The sequence below is a fragment of the Lucilia sericata genome, unplaced genomic scaffold (genome assembly GCF_015586225.1).
Source record: "Lucilia sericata isolate MDLA Ls3-8-SP2 unplaced genomic scaffold, ASM1558622v1 Contig000216F_arrow, whole genome shotgun sequence".
NCBI lineage: Eukaryota > Metazoa > Arthropoda > Insecta > Diptera > Calliphoridae > Lucilia > Lucilia sericata.
Genome location: NW_023994244.1, coordinates 135,516 through 161,013, shown reverse-complemented (window position 1 = coordinate 161,013; position 25,498 = coordinate 135,516). Strand labels below are relative to the sequence as shown.

Genomic DNA, 25,498 nt, shown 5'->3' with positions numbered 1-25,498 from the left:
TTAAGCCTAATTTTTGTTAAAAATGCTATTTTAACAATGAGAGCTTTCTAGATTTTCTTATATGGATTAGAATTTTTAGAAAATATACATAAAATTTTGAAAACAATTTGGAAATAAAAGCTTTTAAATTTATTTTAATACGCTTTGTAAAGCTTTTGTTACTGAAAAACTATCACATAATATACATCTATACGCTTTGTCTAGGCGATTATATACAAACTTCGATAGTCAATCCAACTGGAAAATGTATCTGATACTTTCTTTATACTAATTTCACAAAACTTTAAAGAAAACGCAGCTTTAATTATATGAGCACAACTGTATCTAAAGCTGTTTTAAATCATCATCTAGTAAATAGCAACTGTTTCCGCAAAACCCGCTTGAAATTCTAGAACGCTTGTAAAAGAACCCAGTGAACCAAAAAGGAAACAAAAAAAAAAAAAACATTTCAAACAAATGCATTTGCACTCTTTTTAAATTTCTTCGAGAATAATTTCGTTTTATTTAGAATTCTTTTTGTTTTATCTTACTGTTGTTTTTTTAGTTTTTTGTATTTTTACATTTTATAACCACAAATCTCAGATTACAATATAAATATATGACTATTTAAGAGTTTTATATAAAAAAAGATTTAAGGCTCTAAACTTTGCTTAACTAAATAGAATTATTTGTATAAAACCATAAAGTTAAAGAATAAACGCCAAAAGTTGTTATGAATGAGAATGAATGTATGTATTTTCTCAAAATGCAACAGATTTAAAATAATTAGATGAAGTTTGCAGTTTTTTATAATATAAATTTATCAATTAAATTAACTTAAAACTACTAAAGGCATTTTAATTAATGTATAAAAAGAAACAAAAACAACAATCGCTTAAATTTAAAATGAATTCTAATTTTTAGAAAAATGCTTTAAATTAGGTTTGTTTTTTTTTGCAGTTTTAATATCATGATATCGAAAGCTATTTACACTTAATACTAAAATAGTTTTTCTTTTTAATAAAAACAAATTACACAAAATTTTATAAAAAAATACGTTTAATTTTTTTTCTTTTGTTAATAACAAATATAGGAAGCTTATTTAAAACATTTAAAACTACAAACTAAAATGACTAAATTTATAAAGACTAATTTTAAATACAAATAAAATATTATTAAACCAAATGTTGAATAAAAATTTTATAATTTTCGTTTAATTATTTTATTATTTAATCACAAGCCTGTTTTCTTTTTGTTGTTTTCACTTAATTTTTGGGAAGAAAGTGACTGACACCCCTTATTCCAACGACTGGCCAAAAACATTGGAACATTTAACTTCCGAACGATCTGGGTTCTTAACTTAAGAATCGACATATTCTATAACATCATCGATCTGCACAGTTTCATTACTGCCACCCGAATGATTTGAACCCGAATCGGCTGGCGTTCTGGGTGGCAAGGCTGTGGCTCCTCTCATATCCATTTCAATATTATCCGTTGTAGTTGAAGCTGTTGTCGCTGCATTTAAATTGAGATTTTTATTTATTAACTGTTTGTGACGTTTGTCGGGAGCTGTGTAAGTGGGTGGTGTTACTAAGTGTAGATTGCGTGGTTTCGCTATGGGATTAAAGTTAGTTTTATCCTGTAAATCTTGGGCAATTTTGCGTACATTTGAGAGTGTGCCTGCCGATGCTGCAGCTGCTGATGAGGATGATGATGGTGTATTTGTGTGATGTTGAGCTAAAACATCTGGCAGTTGGTGTCGTTGTTGTGGTTGATTACGCATGTGTGTGGCATATTGTAGGGGCCGATAGGGACTTTGGTAAGTTCGTGCTATAGAACCGGTTACGGCATAGGGTGTAGTAGTTAGATTTGTTTCTGGAATAAGAGTTAGAAAAGGTTTTAGTAAGAGCTTTTAAGCGAGCGAAAGTTTTAAGGAAGTTTAAGGGTTTTAAACTAAAAGCTTTTGAAAAAGACTACAGAATAAACTATTTAATTAAAATATTAAACAACGAAGGCTTTTATAATCTCCACAAAATGCTTATGAATAACTTAACTTTACTTAAAAAAAAAACAATTTAAAGACTTGCATAAGTCAAATACAAAAGCTTTTTATTATTAAATATATTATAATCTATAACTTTAGTAACTTTTGTGACTTTAAGCCACTGAAAAGCTTTAAAGATCCCATTCATTCTTTATTGCAAAAACTGTTACTTATGGTAATAGCCATAGAAAAACTTTTTTTTATTAAATATTTATTTTAATATTACATTTGCTACTGAATTTAAAAGCTCTTAAATAAAAAGCTTTAAAGAATAGTATCAAACTATTTGCTCTATTTCAACTGTTAAGAAAATCTACTTATACAAATCTAATAATTTCATAAAATAATTCTCAGAAAGCTCTATAAATAACTATTATTAAAACTAAGCTAAACTTACTTGTGCTTTTAAAATTTTTGGGTTATTTTAAAGTGTGCTGTTGTGTTTTAGGAGTTATTGGACAGGAGTGGGGTAGTTGGGAACTTGTTTGAAAACTTGTCGGATATTGTCCTCTTAAATTTACTAAAGAATTACCTCTTTCATTAATCGGTTCAGTATAGAGATCCATTGATGTTAAATGGCCATCGGCCGGCGAAGCATATTCATTGGGCAGCAAAGGCTGTTGAGCACAACTAGGTTCGGCATAAATATGCTCGGGAGCCGAGCCAGCAGCACCCGCTGAACCTTCCATTTGCGAAAATGTCGAAGTATAAAAACCCTCATCCATGCCGCCTAAACTGGGTTCAGAATAAATGGGCGTCTGATCGGCTGGTGGGGCTGAAGGCAAGGGACATTGTAAATGTTCGGTGAGTACGCGATTGAAAGCCATAAAATCGGCTCCAGGATTTTTGACTTTATTCAAAAGATTTACTATTTGGCTGATAGTCTTGACACATTTCTCCTCGTTAAGATCTTGTATATAAAGAATTTGTATACGTTTATTAATTTTATCCGAGATATCGGGATATTTCTTTTGTATCAATTGCGAAGTCTGATCTATAACACAGCGTTCTTGATGTGAGAATTCATGGACATGATTGCGACCTCCTGAGGTTTCAGCGCGTTGTAGCTGTGGTCCCTTGCGGCGAAAGTGGCAAATTAAGAATATCACCACTGCTATGATCAGCATTAACAGCAGAATAGTACCGGCCAAAATCATAATCAATTGTGGCAAATGTTGATTTTTTCTTTCCAATTCCTCGGCTGTATAGAAACGTCCTTCAATTTTTTTCAAATTCTTATTAGGTCCACAATCCAGCACCGTTTTCGTCTCATCACACACTTCATTTAAATAACGCATGAAATTAAAAGTGGAGGCATTAAAACAATTGGCCAACTTATCATCGATGGTACAATAGATTTCAGTGCGTAAATCTTTGTCCGTTAATTTCTCCACCCATTTGAGATCACAGCGACAGGGTAGATTAACCGATACCTCGCGTATTTTACAATATGGTTTCGTAAAGTTTAACGAACCATCTTGGGGATCGGTCAACGAATTACCCTCAAAACTACACGAAGTCGTATTCTGTTCATTGTCCAAACGCATGCGACCAAAGACACCGAACTGATTACGTTCGACGACAAATTTGGACCATTTCTCAACATGTAACCAATTGTTGCCCAGGTGTTTGACTTCATTGCCCGTTATGGTGACATAGGCGGATATCACGTGTATGGCATTGTCGTAAATGGTGTCGATTCTGTGTGTGTGTGCGTAGAAAGAAATGAGATGATTGGAAACAAAAATAAACAAAAAATTAAATATTTTAATGACTGCTAAATGTTTAAACAAATTACATAAATATTATTGAATTTTATTGTATAAACAAAAACTGCGAATGAGAGAGAGAGTAGGAAACATTAATGTGTGCTGTGTTATGAAGTCATTTACGGAAAAAAAGTTTAATTTGGGAATTTTTGCAAAAAAAAAAATATCAAAAAATTAATTTCAATAGTCAATAAATTTCAAGGAGACTATAAAACATGTAATTTAATTGTAGATGTAGACAGTTCATTGTCAGTAAGATATGTATTTTGCTCTTTGTTTTTTACAGAATTTTAAGAGAATAGTTCAAGATAGTATATTCTTAGGGTTCATTATTTGATTTCTTAAAAAAATAATTCTTCAGTTCTAGTTCAGTTCTAGTTCAGTTCTAGTTCAGTTCTAGTTCAGTTCTAGTTCAGTTCTAGTTCAGTTCTAGTTCAGTTCTAGTTCAGTTCTAGTTCAGTTCTAGTTCAGTTCTAGTTCATTCTAGTTCAGTTCTAGTTCAGTTCTAGTTCAGTTCTAGTTCAGTTCTAGTTCAGTTCTAGTTCAGTTCTAGTTCAGTTCTAGTTCAGTTCTAGTTCAGTTCTAGTTCAGTTCTAGTTCAGTTCTAGTTCAGTTCTAGTTCAGTTCTAGTTCAGTTCTAGTTCAGTTCTAGTTCAGTTCTAGTTCAGTTCTAGTTCAGTTCTAGTTCAGTTCTAGTTCAGTTTCTAGTTCAGTTCTAGTTCAGTTCTAGTTCAGTTCTAGTTCAGTTCTAGTTCAGTTCTAGTTCAGTTCTAGTTCAGTTCTAGTCAGTTCTAGTTCAGTTCTAGTTCAGTTTCTAGTTCAGTTCTAGTTCAGTTCTAGTTCAGTTCTAGTTCCAGTTCTAGTTCAGTTCTAGTTCAGTTCTAGTTCAGTTCTAGTTCAGTTCTAGTTCAGTTCTAGTTCAGTTCTAGTTCAGTTCTAGTTCAGTTCTAGTTCAGTTCTAGTTCAGTTCTAGTTCAGTTCTAGTTCAGTTCTAGTTCAGTTCTAGTTCAGTTCTAGTTCAGTTCTAGTTCAGTTCTAGTATCAGTTCTAGTTCAGTTCTAGTTCAGTTCTAGTTCAGTTCTAGTTCAGTTCTAGTTCAAGTTCTAGTTTCAGTTCTAGTTCAGTTCTAGTTCAGTTCTAGTTCAGTTCAGTTCAGTTCTAGTTCAGTTCTAGTTCAGTTCTAGTTCAGTTCTAGTTCAGTTCGTATTCATCTAGTTCAGTTCTAGTTCAGTTCTAGTTCAGTTCTAGTTCAGTTCTAGTTCAGTTCTAGTTCAGTTCTAGTTCAGTTCTAGTTCAGTTCTAGTTCAGTTCTAGTTCAGTTCTAGTTCAGTTCTAGTTCAGTTCTAGTTCAGTTCTAGTTCAGTTCTAGTTCAGTTCTAGTTCAGTCTAGTTCAGTTCTAGTTCAGTTCTAGTTCAGTTCTAGTTCAGTTAGTTAGTTCTAGTTCAGTTTGTTCAGTTCTAGTTCAGTTCTAGTTCAGTTCTAGTTCAGTTCTAGTTCAGTTCTAGTTCAGTCTAGTTCAGTTCTAGTAAGTTCTAGTTCAGTTCTAGTTCAGTTCTAGTCAGTTCTAGTTCAGTTCTAGTTCAGTTATAGTTCAGTTCTAGTTCAGTTATAGTTCAGTTCTAGTTCAGTTCTAGTTCAGTTCTAGTTCAGTTCTAGTTCAGTTCTAGTTCAGTTCTAGTCTCGTTCAGTTCTAGTTAAGTTCTAGTTAAGTTCTAGTTAGTTCTAGTTCAGTTCTAGTTCAGTTCTAGTTCAGTTCTAGTTCAGTTCTAGTTCAGTTGTAGTTCAGTTCTAGTTCAGTTCTAGTTCAGTTCTAGTTCAGTTCTAGTTCAGTTCTAGTTCAGTTCTAGTTCAGTTCTAGTTCAGTTCTAGTTCAGTTCTAGTTCAGTTCTAGTTCAGTTCTAGTTCAGTTCTAGTTCAGTTCTAGTTCAGTTCTAGTTCAGTTCTAGTTCAGTTCTAGTTCAGTTCTAGTTCAGTTCTAGTTCAGTTCTAGTTCAGTTCTAGTTCAGTTCTAGTTCAGTTCTAGTTCAGTTCTAGTTCAGTTCTAGTTCAGTTCTAGTTCAGTTCTAGTTCAGTTCTAGTTCAGTTCTAGTTCAGTTCTAGTTCAGTTCTAGTTCAGTTATAGTTCAGTTCTAGTTCAGTTTCTGTTCTATTCTAGTTTTGTTTTCAGTTTTAATTAATTAAAGTATTAGTTCTAGTTCAAATTAAAATTATATAGATATCAATAGTCTTTTTTTAAAGTTGATTTTAAACCAGACGTCGGCGCTAGTATTGTTCTGACAACGAAGATTTTCGGCAAATTACATGTACACAACACGATCGCATACGAACCTCTAAACAAGAGCATCAAAAATACAAATATTTTATTTAGTTGCTTGGCAGCATTCAACAAAGCAGGTTGATGTCGCTTTGTTAAAGAAATTGCAAACACAACTTGAAAAAACAAAAACAACTTGCAAAAGCAAGAGCATAATTTACAAAAACAACGTACACCCTAAATAATTTTCTAGAATGCATAACAATGAAAGTAAATAAGTTCATCTTGTTTCATACTTTTTTTGTACATTTTAATTAGAAATGTTGTTTCTATGTGAAGAAATTATCATTCTAAAGTACATTGATTACATTTTGTTTATAAATATTCGCATTTTACAGTAATGCAATTTAATCTTCAAAATTAAAAATAACCAAATATTTTTTTCAGTGCAATTTCATTGAAAAAATGCCAATAGTGTGTGTGTAGTGGTGATTTTTTTTATCTGCCTCTCTATCCGCCGGTATATGTTTTAAACGAATGAAAGAGATGCTTTCTTCCTAAGGAAACTATAGAGTAATTAGTTCTGTATTTTATTATTTAAGTAATTTATATCTCTTTCAAATAAATCTTAAACAATTTTTCCCTATAGAGTGTTGAGTTCTGAGTTCTTTAAACAAGACATAACACAATTAATTGGACAGAATATTTGAAAATTATAATTGAATGCTAGTCAATTATTTCAACCCCTAAACAAAATTCTTTACGAAAAATTTATAAATTTAGAATACTCAAGAGTGTTTAAATCGATTTAAGAGTAATTTGTGAAGAGATAATTTTATTATCAGTCTTACTGCTTAATTTTTAAATAAAGAGATTGCCTTCTAATTAGAATTTTAAAATAGATTTACATCATCTTATGGGAATTTCTCCAATTGTTTCTCTATTAAGACTAAAGCGAGTAGATAGTGATAAAGTGCTCATAAGAGAGAACTATTTAAGTTTTAGTTACGGATTAAATATTGCTTAGATTTCATACAATACTGTTTGTTGGCAATATTTTTCTTTTAATATTTATTTCATTAAATTTCCTCTTAAATTAAATTAATTTTTGTTAAATATTTGTTTACTTTTTTTTAATTGTTTACAATTAAAATTTACCTCAAGGTTAAAGTAATTAAAGTAAACAATTTTTACAACACCCACCGTTTCACTAAATGTTCGCATTTACTCTCACCCGCTTATATTTTTTAGAATAAACAATTATTTAATAATTTAATAATAATGAAAGAAGAAACAAAAAACTCACTTGTTATTTGCAATTTTAAGTTCATTTATGCCACTACCAAAAATGGCATCACTTTCAATTAAACCAATACTGGCGCCGGTTATAGATACTTGTTGGCTAAAGAACTGTAGTAATAAAATGAAAAAATAATTATTACAAAATTGTAAACTAATAAATACTTTGTTGTAATTGTTCAATAACTAACCTTCTCGGTAATGGCTCTCGATTTAATGGCATCAATGCGACATGACTCGAATGTCAATAGCTTAATATCGTAAACATCAAATGCACCCGGATTGATGGTCCCAATAGTGCAATTAATAAATTTTATTTCCTGCATAGAAGCTTCAAATCTAAAAATGTTGTCGATATTGGAGGATTCGATATGGAGCTAACATTTTGAATTGATATTAATATTGTGGCAAACAAATTGGAAATTAAATTATAACTTACTCTTGCTTGTGCCGATTTAAAGGCCTTTTCATTAATGCGCAAATCCTTAATGCCCACAAATTGTCCTCTTATATTGGTTTTCTCAAAGGCATTCTCCAATAATAAAACATCATTGCTATTGGTTATAATAAATTTATAACTGGCTGCAATCGTTTAAAAAAGAAATATTATTTAATTTTTTAAATAATTGAAATATTTTTGTTAAAATGTTTACCTGTTCCTTTTTGCTGGAATGCTTTATTCCTTATGACTATGGCAAATACATTGGTGAAACCTATTTCCGGATAGGGTCCATTATTTTCACTAAATGCATTACTATTGATTTCCACCTGTTCGCCCTCTTTCATATTGCCCTCTACGATAAAACGATTAATGGTATTGTTGTTGAGAAAACCATCGTTAAGCTGAAATTGAGTTCTCGCCGCCAGTTTTATGATTATGGCTCTGGCATTTTGTGGCACTTTATAGGATTTATCAAAAATGGGACTTAGCTGAAAAAGAGGAATACAAATTAATTTAATGATATTATTAAGATTAATTATAAGTTTACTAAAATTAAAATAAAACACACAAAAGAACTTTTCTACTTGTTCTCTTGAGAAATCAGACTTAATCTAGTTCTATTTCCTGCTTTCTTATAGATCAGTTCTACTTCAGTTCTAAATCATTTTTAGATCAGTTTTAGTTCTAGTTCAGTTCTAGTTCAGTTCTAGTTCAGTTCTAATTCAGTTTAGTTCAGTTCTAGTTCAGTTCTAGTTCAGTTCTAGTTCAGTTCTAGTTCAGTTCTAGTTCAGTTCTAGTTCAGTTCTAGTTCAGTTCTAGTTCAGTTCTAGTTCAGTTCTAGTTCAGTTCTAGTTCAGTTCTAGTTCAGTTCTAGTTCAGTTCTAGTTCAGTTCTAGTTCAGTTCTAGTTCAGTTCTAGTTCAGTTCTAGTTCAGTTCTAGTTCAGTTCTAGTTCAGTTCTAGTTCAGTTCTAGTTCAGTTCTAGTTCAGTTCTAGTTCAGTTCTAGTTCAGTTCTAGTTCAGTTCTAGTTCAGTTCTAGTTCAGTTCTAGTTCAGTTCTAGTTCAGTTCTAGTTCAGTTCTAGTTCAGTTCTAGTTCAGTTCAGTTCAGTTCTAGTTCAGTTAGTTCAGTTCTAGTTCAGTTCTAGTTCAGTTCTAGTTCAGTTCTAGTTCAGTTCTAGTTCAGTTCTAGTTCAGTTCTAGTTCAGTTCTAGTTCAGTTCTAGTCAGTTCTAGTTCAGTTCTAGTTCAGTTCTAGTTCAGTTCTAGTTCAGTTCTAGTTCAGTTCTAGTCAGTTCAGTTCAGTAGTTCAGTTCTAGTTCGTTCTAGTTCAGTTCTAGTTCAGTTCTAGTTCAGTTCTAGTTCAGTTCTAGTCAGTTCTAGTTCAGTTCTAGTTCAGTTCTAGTTCAGTTCTAGTTCAGTTCTAGTTCAGTTCTAGTTCAGTTCTAGTTCAGTTCTAGTTCAGTTCTAGTTCAGTTCTAGTTCAGTTCTAGTTCAGTTCTAGTTCAGTTCTAGTTCAGTTCTAGTTCAGTTCTAGTCAGTTCTAGTTCAGTTCTAGTTCAGTTCTAGTTCAGTCTAGTTCAGTTCTAGTTCAGTTCTTCAGTTCTAGTTCAGTTCTAGTTCAGTCTAGTTCAGTTCTAGTTCAGTTCTAGTTCAGTTCTAGTCGTTCTAGTTCAGTTCTAGTTCAGTTAGTTCAGTTCTAGTTCAGTTCTAGTTCAGTTCTAGTTCAGTTCTAGTTCAGTTCTAGTTCAGTTCTAGTTCAGTTCTAGTTCAGTTCTAGTTCAGTTCTAGTTCAGTTCTAGTTCAGTTCATTCTAGTTCAGTTCTAGTTCAGTTCTAGTTCAGTTCTAGTTCAGTTCTAGTTCAGTTCTAGTTCTAGTTCAGTTCTAGTTCAGTTCTAGTTCTAGAGCACGAGCGGATTAGTTTAGATTGAATAAGTTTGAATTAGCGGTATTCGGTATTCTTGAGACTTATCAAAGAAACGTCTGGATAAAATAAAAAATATAATAAATACACTAAATCATTCTACTAATTTGGCAATAAGTTTTTTACGAAAATCCGGTTTTAAATTATTACAAAACTGTTTTAAACTCTTAAAATCTAAAAATTAAACACTTTCGCACTGAAAATACAGAACCAGTCTTTTACGTTATTAAATTTTTCAGTCACGCAGTATTGAAATTATTAACACATTTTTTTTCAAACAAAAAAAAGTAAATTTGGTTGTCTTTCTATTTTTTTTTTGCTTTTGTTTCACAATAAATAAAAACAATTTTTTTTAGTCATAGTCAACACCCCACCTTCCAGCTATATTTGTATAAGACGCAGCACACACATGTACCGACCGAGCCGGCCACAACAAAATCAATAAGGTGTTTTTGTTAAATTATAAACAAATCAAATAGACAACAAACAAAATAACCAAAAACAACATATATAGACAGACAACTGACGATGACAGCAGCGAACAAAAAAAATTAACATACACGATCGACTGGTTAATGAAATAGAGCTCTTTTTTTTGCTGTTCAAAAACAACAACAAAATCATTTAGCAATTTCGTCAAGTTTATACAAATAGAATGATTTTTGTTAAACTTAAAACAAAAGATCATAAAATACAAACATATTAAGGAACCCCACAACCAAGGGGGGACCACAGACCACAAGCAGCAGAAAAAGAGCCTTCATTCTATAAACAAATTCCCATAAAACGCAAAAAAAAGTAGCAAGAACGAATACTATAAAAAATGGCCCATAAATTAATGTCTGAATATTTGTAAATAAATTAAGCATATTGGAAAATTGTTAAGAAACTATTTCATGCCAACAGGGAATAGATAGAAGGACACGATCACTCTTTTTTCTTAAACTACTCTTTATGCATTGGAATTTATTTTTTTTTACATTAACAAAATTTTTCCACATTTTTCCAATTTGCACATTTAAAAAATAAACTTAAAAATAATCTACATTTCATTGGGTGTTTTCAGTTTAAATGTAAAAGATTTTTTTCTACTCTTTTAAAAAGTGACACTTTTCTCTTATGTTTTTAGTTTTTAGATCATTTTATTGGGCGTCTTCTTTTGTCTTTAGATCAAAAATATTGCCAAGAAACGAAAATTTTGCACTTTGGGAATTCAGCTTCTGAAAACAAATTAAGTTCTCTTTTAAGAATTTCACTTTCACTTTCAGGATTTTGCAAACTTGTATATTAAATCTTTCTTTTATCTTATATTTCATTTTGTTACGTGATTTCTATTATTTTGAAAATAAAAAAGCGCTTCAAATTTGAAGGACCATTTTAAACAATCCATATCATTTAAGAAAGTAAATAAACTCAGAGTTTCGCTTCTATCTAACGCTATCTCTATAGCTTCTCTATAAATATTTCATTGATTGTCTTCTTTTTTTTTTTTTTTTTTGCTGTAACATAAAATCAAGTGTTTGCATTTTTTATTTCAATTTCAATACTAGGAATATTAAGTACGTGAGTACATATACTACTCGTCTTATAATCTTTCTTTCTTACCCCCAGAGAACAAACTGACAAATAATAAGAAAGACATTCAGACAATAACAAACACAATGTTGATGACAAACCCAAATGTATCGAACAAAATACATAGGATCAGTTTTTTTTACTATGGCGACAAATAATGAAAAAAAATCGAGTTTGTATATTTCAGATACAATCAATACGAGCAAACGCAATATCGTCAGAAATGATAAGGTATCAATAGTTAAGAAAATGTTTTATATTTTTAGTTTAATTAAATAAATTTGTATGAAAGATTTTATTAGATTATGAACTAAACTAAACTAGAACTGAACTAGAACTGAACTAGAACTGAACTAGAACTGAACTAGAACTGAACTAGAACTGAACTAGAACTGAACTAGAACTGAACTAGAACTGAACTAGAACTGAACTAGAACTGAACTAGAACTGAACTAGAACTGAACTAGAACTGAACTAGAACTGAACTAGAACTGAACTAGAACTGAACTAGAACTGAACTAGAACTGAACTAGAACTGAACTAGAACTGAACTAGAACTGAACTAGAACTGAACTAGAACTGAACTAGAACTGAACTAGAACTGAACTAGAACTGAACTAGAACTGAACTAGAACTGAACTAGAACTGAACTAGAACTGAACTAGAACTGAACTAGAACTGAACTAGAACTGAACTAGAACTGAACTAGAACTGAACTAGAACTGAACTAGAACTGAACTAGAACTGAACTAGAACTGAACTAGAACTGAACTAGAACTGAACTAGAACTGAACTAGAACTGAACTAGAACTGAACTAGAACTGAACTAGAACTGAACTAGAACTGAACTAGAACTGAACTAGAACTGAACTAGAATTGAACTAGAACTGACCTAGAACTGAACCAGAACTGAACTAGAACTGAACTGGAACTGAACTAGAACTGAAAGAGACTTTTCGACAAAATTCTGTATTAAAAGAAAATTTCGAAAAATTGTGTTTTTGAAAAGATTTCATTATTTTAAACTCCTTTCGTGTCTCGAATATCACTAAACTCTTTTTTCTACATAGATAAAAGTACAAAATATCTTTTTAGTAAATATAGATTTAAATACTGAGAAATGATTATTGCTCTTTGTTTTTTCAAAATTTAAATTCTGAAATTAAAAAAACACACACACACACACAAATTTTCGTTCATATTTGCGTGGAAATCAGCGTAAAAGCGTTTATGCTCTTTTCGTCATGATTTATGAGTAATAAGTAGAAAATGAAGAGTATTTATTTAACAACTACGGAAATGGGGAGGAGGCGGCATAGGGTGGCTATTGCTCTTTAAGATACTAAATAATTTTGTTTCTTGAAATAAAGTGAATTGAATGTACATATAAATAAGTAAAGTATCTGAATAACTCTGTATGCGTTGGGGATTTAGAATACAAAATGTGTGTATTATAATTTGATTTTAAGTTTTTTTTTGATGTCAGCATCCGCTTTTTATGTTTTTATTTTAAGTATAAAAACAAAACAAAACTTCCAGCGAACCACACAAATCAGCCAAACAAAAAAAAAAAGACAAATAAATAAAAAAATAAATTTCTTTTTCAATGAGGAGAGATTTCCTTATTGGAGTTAAGAAGACAAATTTATACAAGACTTTTTTCGTCGTATTACAAAAGAGGAACCAAACAATTTATTTTCATTATTATTTTTTATTATTATTATTGTTACTTCGATACAATATCCACGAACTACAAATCAAGTATTAAAGTAAATGTAAGTACCAGAAGAAGAAAACTTAAATTTATTTAATTGAATCCAAAAAAAAGAAAGAAATAGGGGGATCGGATCGTATGAAAATGATGAGGCAGCAAACAAACAAAACATTAAAATCTCAGCAAAATTTTGTTTATCCAAGTTTATGTTTGGAGGAAATGAAAAAAGATCAGGCATGTGTTAGACAGTAAACTGCAAGATCGTCCATCAGTCATTTGCTTATGATATGGGTTCATCATTAAATTGTATGTTTGTTGGTGGTGGTGGCTTACAGACATAAATACATATTTATTTCTTAACACTTCCTCTCACTATTGATTATTCATTTGATCAAGCAATTATATGTTTTTAATCTCCCCTTTAACTCTAATTGATTTAAACAATTAAAAAGTTATTTTTATAAAACACCAGTTTAATTGAGCTTTTGTTGTTAAAAATTAAACTGGTTATTGTTACAAATTGTTTAATTTTCAGTTTAAAGATGACCTTATATTTAATAAAATTGTACTGAATTTTTTGGGAAGTACGAGGACTCTTTTTCTTTTCTCTTTTTTAAGTAGATACTTTATTTACATTAAAAATGTGACGAAAGAGAGTTGTACTATAATTATGAGTAAAATAAACAAAACAAAGTCATAAATGTCTGGCAGTTACTGGACAATTAATTAATTAAGATTAAGTCAATGTCATGTGGCCGAGTTTTTTTTTTAAATAACCCAGCAAAAAATAACTTCTTGATTTTACGATAAAATTTGTATGAGCACATTATTAAAGTAGAACTGAACTTAGAACTGAATTATGAATTAGAAAAGAACTAGAACAGAACTAGAACAGAACTATAACAGAACTAGAACAGAACTAGAACAGAACTAGAACAGAACTAGAACAGAACTAGAACACAACTAGAACACAACTAGAACAGAACTAGAACACAACTAGAACACAACTAGAACAAAAACTAGAACTAGAACAGAACAGAACTAGAACAGAACTAGAACAGAACTAGAACAGAACTAGAACAGAACTAGAACAGAACTAGAACAGAACTAGAACAGAACTAGAACAGAACTAGAACAGAACTAGAACAGAACTAGAACAGAACTAGAACAGAACTAGAACAGAACTAGAACAGAACTAGAACAGAACTAGAACAGAACTAGAACAGAACTAGAACAGAACTAGAACAGAACTAGAACAGAACTAGAACAGAACTAGAACAGAACTAGAACAGAACTAGAACAGAACTAGAACAGAACTAGAACAGAACTAGAACAGAACTAGAACAGAACTAGAACAGAACTAGAACAGAACTAGAACAGAACTAGAACAGAACTAGAACAGAACTAGAACAGAACTAGAACAGAACTAGAACAGAACTAGAACAGAACTAGAACAGAACTAGAACAGAACTAGAACAGAACTAGAACAGAACTAGAACAGAACTAGAACAGAACTAGAACAGAACTAGAACAGAACTAGAACAGAACTAGAACAGAACTAGAACAGAACTAGAACAGAACTAGAACAGAACTAGAACAGAACTAGAACAGAACTAGAACAGAACTAGAACAGAACTAGAACAGAACTAGAACAGAACTAGAACAGAACTAGAACAGAACTAGAACAGAACTAGAACAGAACTAGAACAGAACTAGAACAGAACTAGAACAGAACTAGAACAGAACTAGAACAGAACTAGAACAGAACTAGAACAGAACTAGAACAGAACTAGAACAGAACTAGAACAGAACTAGAACAGAACTAGAACAGAACAAGAACAGAACTAGAACAGAACTAGAACAGAACTAGAACAGAACTAGAACAGAACTAGAACAGAACTAGAACAGAACTAGAACAGAACTGGAACAGAACTAGAACAGAACTAGAACACAACTAGAACAGAACAGAACTTTGTTTTTTATATAGAAAAATATAGTAAAATCTAGACTTAAATAATTAGCTATCTTAGCAAACATTACATTAAAAAAATCAATATTTATAAATTAGTTTTTCAAGATTTTTACAAATAGTTTTAAAATATTTCTTTTTCCATACAAAGGCCACAATAAACGAGTATTTGTTTAAAATTAAATTCATTTAAATAAACACTCCATTTACAAATTACAAAACGTAAATTTTTTAAAAATAATATATTACAAACAAACATTGAAATAGACAATTTATACAAGATGACGATGATGATGATGATTTTTAGCTCATACCGACAAATAACAACAGATCAATCTAATAAATAAATAAATGAACAAATAAATATGCTTCATTATCTTATTATCAAATACTTGTAGCACTGACGTGACTTTGGCAAAAAAAAAAACTTATTTAAAAGGAAATCAAATTAATATTATTTATAACAAGTATTAGTCATGTTTTGTTTAAACAAAATTTCAACAAACTGTATGACATTCAAAGGTAATTATTTAAACTGGTAGAATAAAAAAAACTGATAATTAAAATGAAAAATATGAATAAAAAAACAGTAAAAATCCTTTTATTGCCTTAACACCAGCTTTTATTAGAAATGTGTAAAAAGATGGTTTAAAAAACAAGATTTAAATAGAGACAAAACGTGATGTTTATTTAGGATTTTCAATAAAACACGCGTGACTTTTTAACAGCCACTCTTGCCACAATAAACACGGTTCTGAACGTGAGTAATTTCTTTAAATTTCGTGTTTATTCTATGGATTCGTGTATACAAAATTAAACACATGTATGCATTTGTTAAAACACAAGAATTTGTTTAGAATCTTTTAGAACAACAACCAAAAGAAGAAGAAGAAGTAACAAATGCAACAACAAATAAAGGAATAAAAGTACATTGTACTCTCTGCCAAGAGACGGAGTGACTTTGACTACTTATGTTGATCACGTGTTGATAAACTGTGGGAAAATGTAGGGAAAAGTCATAAATGAAGAAAAACACACACATTCCAATAAAGAAAAATCACACATTTTGTTTTGTTGCAAGTTTCACGACGTGCCACAAGAACAACAACAAAAAAAAAAAACACAAGTTAAGAACCAATACCAGCACCAATAGATAAAAGGTAGTAGTTTATTAAATGTGTTGCTTTAGCAGGTAGTTTGTTGTTGTTATTGTTCGAAACATTTCAATAATATCAAGGTAGTTGAAGTCCGTCTGTCAGCTAGTAATAGCTGTAGAGGTCATTTTAATAAAACAAAAGTCTAGAATGTAAATATGTTTGTTCGTAGTTTTGACAATCACTCATCATAAACTCACGCACTACATGCACATACATGCTGCATTTTGTTGTATGCAATAACATTTCTTATTGGTTTTTTCATTTTCATGAATTAAGTTCTAATAGAATGTGAATAGATGAATTCAACTATTCACATGCGATTACAATTCGAATTTTGTTAAATTAAAACTATCAATACATTTTTAACTGGTTCTACACGATTTGTCTAGAGCAAACTCTTCGGTTTTATTCCATTTAATTTTGAATGATTTTCATCGACCAATAGTTCGGAAAATTTTAATCGAATGCCACTGAACTAAAACTGAAATAGCACTGAACTAGAACTGAACTAGAACGGAACTAGAACTGAACTAGAACTGAACTAGAACTGAACTAGAACTGAACTAGAACTGAACTAGAACTGAACTAGACTGAACTGAACTGACTGAACTGAACTAGAACTGAACTAGAACTGAACTAGAACTGAACTAGAACTAGAACTGAACTAGAACTGAACTAGAACTGAACTAGAACTGATCTAGAACTGAACTAGAACTGACTAGAACTGAACTAGAACTGAACTAGACTGAACTAGAACTGAACTAGAACTGAACTAGAACTGAACTAGAACTGAACTAGAACTGAACTAGAACTGAACTAGAACTGAACTAGAACTGAACTAGAACTGAACTAGAACTGAACTAGAACTGAACTAGAACTGAACTAGAACTGAACTAAACTGAACTAGAACTGAACTAGAACTGAACTGAACTAGAACTGAACTAGAACTGAACTAGAACTGAACTAGAACTGAACTAGAACTGAACTAGAACTGAACTAGAACTGAACTAGAACTGAACTAGAACTGAACTAGAACTGAACTAGAACTGAACTAGAACTGAACTAGAACTGAACTAGAACTGAACTAGAACTGAACTAGAACTGAACTAGAACTGAACTAGAACTGAACTAGAACTGACTAGAACTGAACTAGAACTGAACTAGAACTGAACTAGAACTGAACTAGAACTGAACTAGAACTGAACTAGAACTGAACTAGAACTGAACTAGAACTGAACTAGAACTGAACTAGAACTGAACTAGAACTGAACTAGAAACTGAACTAGAACTGAACTAGAACTGAACTAGAACTGAACTAGAACTGAAACTAGAACTGAACTAGAACTGAACTAGAACTGAACTAGAACTGAACTAGAACTGAACTAGAACTGAACTAGAACTGAACTAGAACTGAACTAGAACTGAACTAGAACTGAACTAGAACTGAACTAGAACTGACTAGAACTGAACTAGAACTGAACTAGAACTGAACTAGAACTGAACTAGAACTGAACTAAGAACAGAATGAACTAGAATACTGAACTGACTAGAACTGAACTGACTGACTAGAACTGAACTAGAACTGAACTAGAAATGAACTGAAAGTTGACTAGAACTTAGTAAATAGAACTCTAGAACTATGAACGAACTCTAGAACTCTCATGAACTTTAGAACTGAATTCTAAGAACTGAATATGAACAATAGAACTGAACTAAAGAAATGAACTAGAACTAACTAGAACTGAACTAGAACCTGAACGAGAATGGAACTAGAAGAGAACTTAGACCGCTAAATCAAAATTGTAGAGCTTTAGTAAATATCTCAAACTAAGGGAATAGCTATCCTCTCATTATTTCTAAATTACGAATAGATATAAACATAATAAAAGCAATGCTATAAAACTAAAATCAGGTTAAACTCAAAATAACGACCTTGCTTTTAAAGCTCACCAATGAATACATTATTTGAAAAACTGAATAAAAATTAAGAATTGATCAAACTACTCAAACGAAGCAAACACCACACACTTGCCACTTTAGAAAGAAAGAAAATAAAAGGCAATATACGCTGAAAATGAATTTCAATTTAAAAGCTCATTTAATTTAAATTTTATGGAAATTAAAATTGTCTCTTTTTAAGGCGAACGAACCAACAACAAAAGAAATATTCTTTTAAATAAAGAAAAAGAATATTGAAAAGTTAAACAATAAAATATTTGGAAATTTCTTTAAAAAGAAATATTTTACAATAAAAATCAATAGCTTTACAAATTTCAAACATAAAATAATAAGCGAAAAGAAAATCAAAATTTTAATAGAGACCAGGGAGACAATATGTATTTTTTTTTTATTTTCTAACAAAAAAATACTGAAAGATTTTAGTTTTTAAAATATTTGACTAAAATAAACATTTTTAAAATTAGAAAACTTTTCCACAAGAGTCTAGTCTGTATTCCAATAGAAAGCGCTGCTGAAGAAAAGAAAACATAAATGGCACGCGTTGCAAATGAAGTAGAAAAAAAAAAACGAAAGAATAGAATTTATCGTCATTATACAAGGAAAAGATATACAGTCTAACGGACAGACAGACTGACAGACAGACATACACTTGGAATCCACTCTATCAAATGCTGAAAGTGGAACTATAATTTATACTTAATTATCAAAGTGTCTGATGCGTGGTACGTGCATTTTTAACCAAAAAAAAAATTTAAAAAACTGCTCTATATCATGTCTAAAATCAAATACACGAAAGCAAGAGCAGAAAATAGAAAAAATGTATAGAAATCATCAGCAAAACAAATAACCAAAATAAAATAAAATTCTTATTAGAGATTCATTTCAATGAATGTGTAAAAGTGTCTGTCCGATCAACCCTCCGTCTGTCTTCATATGCGTGTATTTCCGGTTCGTTAGAAGAAGAAAAATTTTCTAGTCTAAATTTAAAATAAAATTCTGTAATAAGAGTTCTTTTTTGTTTTAGATAATTTTTTCTTATAGAATAGTAAATATTTGAAGTGACTTCATACATCAAATTTGACAGTTTAAATGTTTCAATTTGATTTCAAAACGATCATTATATTCAGACGATTTGATAGTTTTTCTTTTGTTTTATATTATTTTATAAAACTACTTTAGCTTTTTTTATTTTAGTTTTAATTAAGTTTATTTTTCCTTTTTTTGTTACAAAAACCATGTGTTTAAAGTTTTTATTTTTTTTTTTTGTAAAATTGTATGAAAATATTTTTATTTGAAAATGTCATGCAAAGGGTAGAGAGTCAAATGTTTAGTTTCATTTAAGAAATAGAAAAAAATATTATTTTATTTTGAGTAAATAGCTGTTTTTGCTATTAATTGATTTTTAAAGTTTATGATGTTTCAAAAAAGCAGGAAAAAAAGCTAAATGAGACCAAAGAGGTCTGATTTGATTTTCGAATTTAATAAAAAACCGATAGGCTAGTCTATAGACTAGACTATAGACTAGACTATAGACTAGACTATAGACTATAGACTAGACTATAGACTATAGACTAGACTATAGACTAGACTATAGACTAGACTATAGACTAGACTATAGACTAGACTATAGATTAGACTATAGACTAGACTATAGACTAGTCTATAGACTAGACTATAGACTAGACTATAGATTAGACTATAGACTAGACTATAGACTAGACTATAGACTAGACTATAGACTAGACTATAGACTTGACTATAGACTAGACTATAGACTAGACTATAGACTAGACTATAGACTAGACTATAGATTAGACTATAGACTAGATTATAGACTAGACTATAGACTAGACTATAGACTAGACTATAGACTAGACTATAGACTAGACTATAGACTAGACTATAGACTAGACTATAGACTAGACTATAGACTAGACTATAGACTAGACTAGACTATAGACTAGACTATAGACTAGACTATAGACTAGACTATAGACTAGACTATAGACTAGACTATAGACTAGACTATAGACTAGACTATAGACTAGACTATAGACTAGACTATAGACTAGACTATAGACTAGACTATAGACTAGACTATAGACTAGACTATAGACTAGACTATAGACTAGACTATAGACTAGACTATAGACTAGACTATAGACTAGACTATAGACTAGACTATAGACTAGACTATAGACTAGACTATAGACTAGACTATAGACTAGACTATAGACTAGACTATAGACTAGACTATAGACTAGACTATAGACTAGACTATAGACTAGACTATAGACTAGACTATAGACTAGACTATAGACTAGACTATAGACTAGACTATAGACTAGACTATAGACTATAGACTAGACTATAGACTAGACTATAGACTAGACTATAGACTAGACTATAGACTAGACTATAGACTAGACTATAGACTAGACTATAGACTAGACTATAGACTAGACTATAGACTAGACTATAGACTAGACTATAGACTAGACTATAGACTAGACTATAGACTAGACTATAGACTAGACTATAGACTAGACTATAGACTAGACTATAGACTAGACTATAGACTAGACTATAGACTAGACTATAGACTAGACTATAGACTAGACTATAGACTAGACTATAGACTAGACTATAGACTAGACTATAGACTAGACTATAGACTAGACTATAGACTAGACTTATCAAAAGTTTATAAATTCGAAAAAGTACTGAAAATGTCGTGGGAGTACCACGGTATTTTTCGATATGAAAAAGTACTAAAGTACGGAATTTTTAATGCCTGAAAGAGAGTCAGAAATAAGCTCTTCTACTGGTTTTACCCTACACCACTTTAGTGGTGTAGGGTATAATAAATAATAAAATCCAATATACCTACACCACTAAAGTGGTGTAGGTATATTGGATTTGTGCTGTTGTTTGTAACATACAAAAATATTCGTCCTAGACCCACCTTAAAGTATATATTGATCGGCTTAGAATCGTTTTCTGAGTCGATTAAGCTATACCCGTCCGTCCGTCCGTCCGTCTGACTGGCTGGCTGTCCATGTAAAACTTGTGCGCAAGGTACAGGTCGCAATTTTAAAGATAATTGGATGAAATTTATTTGACCCAAGGACGAAGCCTATTGAAAATGGTTAAAATCGGTCCATTATTTCACCTAGCCCCCATTGAACAGAACCCCCCGAAAAGGGCTTCTGAGCTCATAATTATATTAAATATACAGATATGTCGATAAAATACGGCACAACTAAGTTTTATAGAAGTCTTGATGACCCTGCCCCCCAAATTTCATAAAGATCGGGCCCCATTTGACCCTAGCTCCCATACAAAGTCCCCTTCAGAAAATTACTTGAATGTCCCAAATTAACTTATAAACACAAATATCGCGATGAAATTCAGCACAATAAAATATTATGTAAATATAAATATATTCACAAAATTTTATCGGGCTTGGTCCATATTTGCCCCTAGCCCCCATATAAAGCCTCTTTCAGAAAATTAGTTTTTCATCCATAAATTGCTTAAATATATCGGAACAAGGGAATATTGAAGATAAATGCTTTATTATAAAAAATAAAACACATTTAATATTCATAACTGGTGTAAGGTATCATATGGTCGGCCACGCCCGACTATATTTTCTTACTTTTTTTTTTTTCATACTAGTGTGAGGCTTTGTAGATATGTTAGCCAGGGAGCCTGAAAACTTTAGAGAGAGCTTTTGAACAATCATTGATAAATAATACAGGTCAAAGACCCAGTCAAGGAAGTACTTCTACGATTGGTTACTAGTCGAAAAATTAAAATTGATTGAAAATTTTGGTTTTTTTAATCGTGAAAATTGTGGGTCATTCAGCATATTATTCTTTCACAATAAGTGTTCATAAAAGCTTATACAGAGCTTTCTGAATATAACTAGGTAGAATTTAATTAAATTGAATAATTAGGCTTAAATTAAACAGTAAAATATTGAAAGTATTTTAATCTAAAAAATGTGTATGCATTTGGCATAAAAAAGCTGTAAAAAGTTTTTATTAATATGACCGTTAAACTATTTAATGATGAAATTGTATTAAAAACGCACCTGATAAACAATTTGCAAATGAATCATTAACAATAAAAACGGAAATTAAATATGATTTATACGAATTTGAATAAAATATTAACACATTCTATAAGAAAATATAAATAATATACCAAAATGTAATCTAATAAAGTTAATAAACAAATCTATACTAATTTCATACTAATTAAACATCAATGAATGTGAAAACATCTATATATGACTAATTGATTGACAAAGATATGATTACCTATAAACATTTTTATTAAAATTAAATTATATGACTAATTGATACCTTTAAAACAAATTCTGCTATTTGATATTTTTCAATTATTCGCTTAAATGATTTTTACTTTAAATAAATTCTATATTTAAAATTCTATATTTATATTTAAATTGCCTGTGTTATTAGAAATTTTATGCGCTCCCCTTTTGTTGAAAGCTTTTAATTGTAATTTTATAACTTTATATTAAGTGGTGGCTATTTTGAGTACCTTTACATTGCTATGTTAAAGCCCAAAAATAAGATTATTGTTGATCCTTATAATTTAGAGAAAGTTTTGTCTATGATCTTGTTGATCTGGTATAAATGAGAGTTATGAAATCATATTTTAAATTGTAATCAGATTTTAAGTTTAAGAAACTTTTGAGAGATACTATAGAGCTTTTACGGTGAAAAAATGTATCAAATTTAAAACATTATTATCTTTTTTTGTAAAAAAGTAAAGCACAGAAGCTCAAGAGAGAGCTTTTGATTTAATGCAGTAAAAATGAAAAATACAGAAGCTTTAGAGAGAGCTTTTGATTTAAACCAGTCATGAAGATTATAACAAATACATTCTCTCTGATTGACTTTCTTTGTTTTTATGGCATGTGTGACCTTTTTGTCGATAACTGTTTAAAAGTAACAGTTCTGCTTCATAAAAAGTTTTGGAACTTTTGTAACGTTTGGAACTGTGATTGTCTACATTAAGTTACTTCAATATCTGTTTAAAACAGGCAGCGGCAAGGAGTGGCAAATAAGCTTTCTCAAGATTTTAAATTGTGTTTTTGTTGTTAAAAATGTGTAAGCTTAAGTGTTTGCTAAAGCAAGAGAGAGCTTTTAGGCGATAACTGAATCAAAACCCCCCTCAGTGGATTCTATGAATCTTTTATCGATTAGCTCATAAAGCTCATCGATATTTGTTCCAAAGCAGGCATCGGCAGTAAGTGACAAATAAGTTCTCCTGTGAGTTCTTTTAAGAGTTTTCATTCTTATGTTTACTTACGCGTTATAAAACATAAAAGCTCATGAGGGAGCTTTAGGGAAGTCAGATTATCTGTGATTGGTTACAGTTGGTTTCAAGTTTAATGATTAAAACAGATATTTGTTACAAGAATGATGACGGAAGCTCATAAGAAAGCTTTTGGCGCTAACTGATTTAAAACAGCCATTGACAGACATTCACAAATACTACAAATGTAAGCTCAATAGGCTCATCAGAAAGACTTTTGCCGATAGCTGTTTAACAGGAATTTCAAATGAAAGAACCGTTTAATAAACCGGAACTAAGCCATTGATAACTTTATGATAATTTATAATAATTAAATAATTTCATTTAAAATATGTTTTTTTTTTGCTAAAAGCACTACAATTTGAAAGGGGTTTTCAAATCGCACATTGTTTCGATGATTTAAGTTTTCACATGCGCCAAACACAGATTTTTGTTTTGTGTTTACAATCTGTGTTCTAAGAATAAATTTAATTAATTAATTAATTTAAATTAATTAGAAAAAAAAACAGTTACGAGCTTTAAATTAAAATGCAACTTTTTGCATGCAATAAACATATTTTATTTTACCGCAAATTTAAACTAAAACAAACAGAGTGATATAGAAAACCCGTGTTTATCTAAAATAACAGATAAAGATTTATTTGAATTTCAAACGAGCGCAAACATTTCATATTAAAATTTTTTTATCTTTCACAAAAAGTTAGATCAATATTTATTAAATAGAAAACTTTTCCATAGATTCCTAAGAATTGTAGTTTTTAATTTTTAAATAATACAACAACTTTCTTTATATGAATAAATTTACTCACCCTGGGATTCTTTTGATAATCACAAGTCACCGTTATAAATGCATTTTTACGCTCACATGTACAATAACCATTACAAATATCTTTTGGCGGATCACTGACTAGATTCAAACTGACCAAATTTCCCTTTTGTGCATTGGCCGCCGAAGAACGTTCTTTTTTCGAATAGAATTTTTGAGGCTGGAAACGGGTGCGTAAACCATAGGAGGCCATATAACTGGCGGTGTTTGCTAAACGATCACGATTGGGGCTGCCATTGCCACTGCTGCTGGAGTTGTTGTTGTGATCGAGTAAGGCATATTGTTCGAATTTGGTTAGTCGGGCTACACGATGCAATAGTTTATCGCCCTGTTGGGAACGTATATAATGAGTGGTGGCTGTTGGCGATAATGTTGGTATTTCTTGTTGTTGTTGTTGTTTATCACAGTGGGCGGGGGGAACAGAAGTCGCCAAGATTTGTATTACAACAAAACAAAGCTGGACAATGACCCACATTGTGGAACTTGTTGTTGCTAGTCTGACTTTCGTTGTTGTTGTAAAACTGGCTAAGGGTGTTGTTGCTGTTGTTATTGTGTTCTTAGGACGGATCATATTTTTATCAATAATTTTGTTTGTTTTTAATAATTTTTTTTTATAAAATTTCTTTGTTATTTGTTTTATAATATAATAATATTATGAAATTGTGATAAATTTTTAATGTGATTTTTTTTTCTTTGGTTTTATTTTTTTATAATTAATTATAATTTAGTTAAAACTTAAACATTTTGTAATATATTTTTTCCCCTTTTTAGGTAATTAGCGTTTTAGCCATAAAGACACACAATTTTGTTTTTATTTTTTAACTTGTTTTAAATTTTAAAAATTTAAGCTTTCACCCAAATTTGTGAATACAAAATTTGTTTAAACATTTCTAAAGATTATTTTGTTTTCTTTTGTTTTATTTCTATTTCTTCAAACAATTAATTAATTAATTTAATATTAATACAATTTCTAGCTCACTTTTACAGTGAGTAGTTTGCTGTGCTTCTTGCTTTTCCTTTTACTATTTCATTTTAATTAAATTTTCTTTTCTATTTCCCCATAAAACGCACTTATACAAAATTATTACTCATAATTCTTTTTATTTTGAAATTTTTTTCAAATAATTCGTTTCTTTTTCTTCGTTTTTATTTCACAACTTTCAATCGATCTCTTAACCGATGCGATCACCAGCGTATTAAAGTTAAAACTAAATGATTTTTCATAAAATCTTT

At 30.5% G+C, this 25,498-nt stretch overlaps 2 protein-coding genes across 2 annotated transcripts in view; one reads left to right on the top strand and one right to left on the bottom strand.

The window, feature by feature from the left end:
• LOC119602240 (E3 ubiquitin-protein ligase highwire) overlaps positions 1-25,498 on the top strand; it is an 82,301-nt gene that overhangs the window by 33,169 nt on the left and 23,634 nt on the right. The window lies entirely within an intron of this gene.
• LOC119602241 lies at positions 1,229-25,463 on the bottom strand. Its single transcript, XM_037953650.1, has 7 exons — positions 24,249-25,463; positions 8,003-8,279; positions 7,789-7,931; positions 7,541-7,726; positions 7,357-7,460; positions 2,559-3,727; positions 1,229-1,857 (listed from the first exon to the last, which is right to left on the bottom strand). The coding sequence occupies exons 1-7, from the start codon at positions 24,834-24,836 to the stop codon at positions 1,340-1,342; spliced, it is 2,985 nt and encodes a 994-aa protein (XP_037809578.1). The 5' UTR covers positions 24,837-25,463; the 3' UTR covers positions 1,229-1,339.

What these genes read in the sequence shown, in the direction of transcription:
- LOC119602241 (XM_037953650.1), bottom strand. Translation starts at nt 24,836, where the DNA reads ATGATCCGTCCTAAGAACACAATAACAACAGCAACAACACCCTTAGCC. An exon ending in ATTATCAAAAGAATCCCAGG is followed by an intron (nt 8,280 to 24,248) that starts GTGAGTAAATTT and finishes CCTCTTTTTCAG; the next exon opens with CTAAGTCCCATTTTTGATAA. An exon ending in ATTCCAGCAAAAAGGAACAG is followed by an intron (nt 7,932 to 8,002) that starts GTAAACATTTTA and finishes AAACGATTGCAG; the next exon opens with CCAGTTATAAATTTATTATA.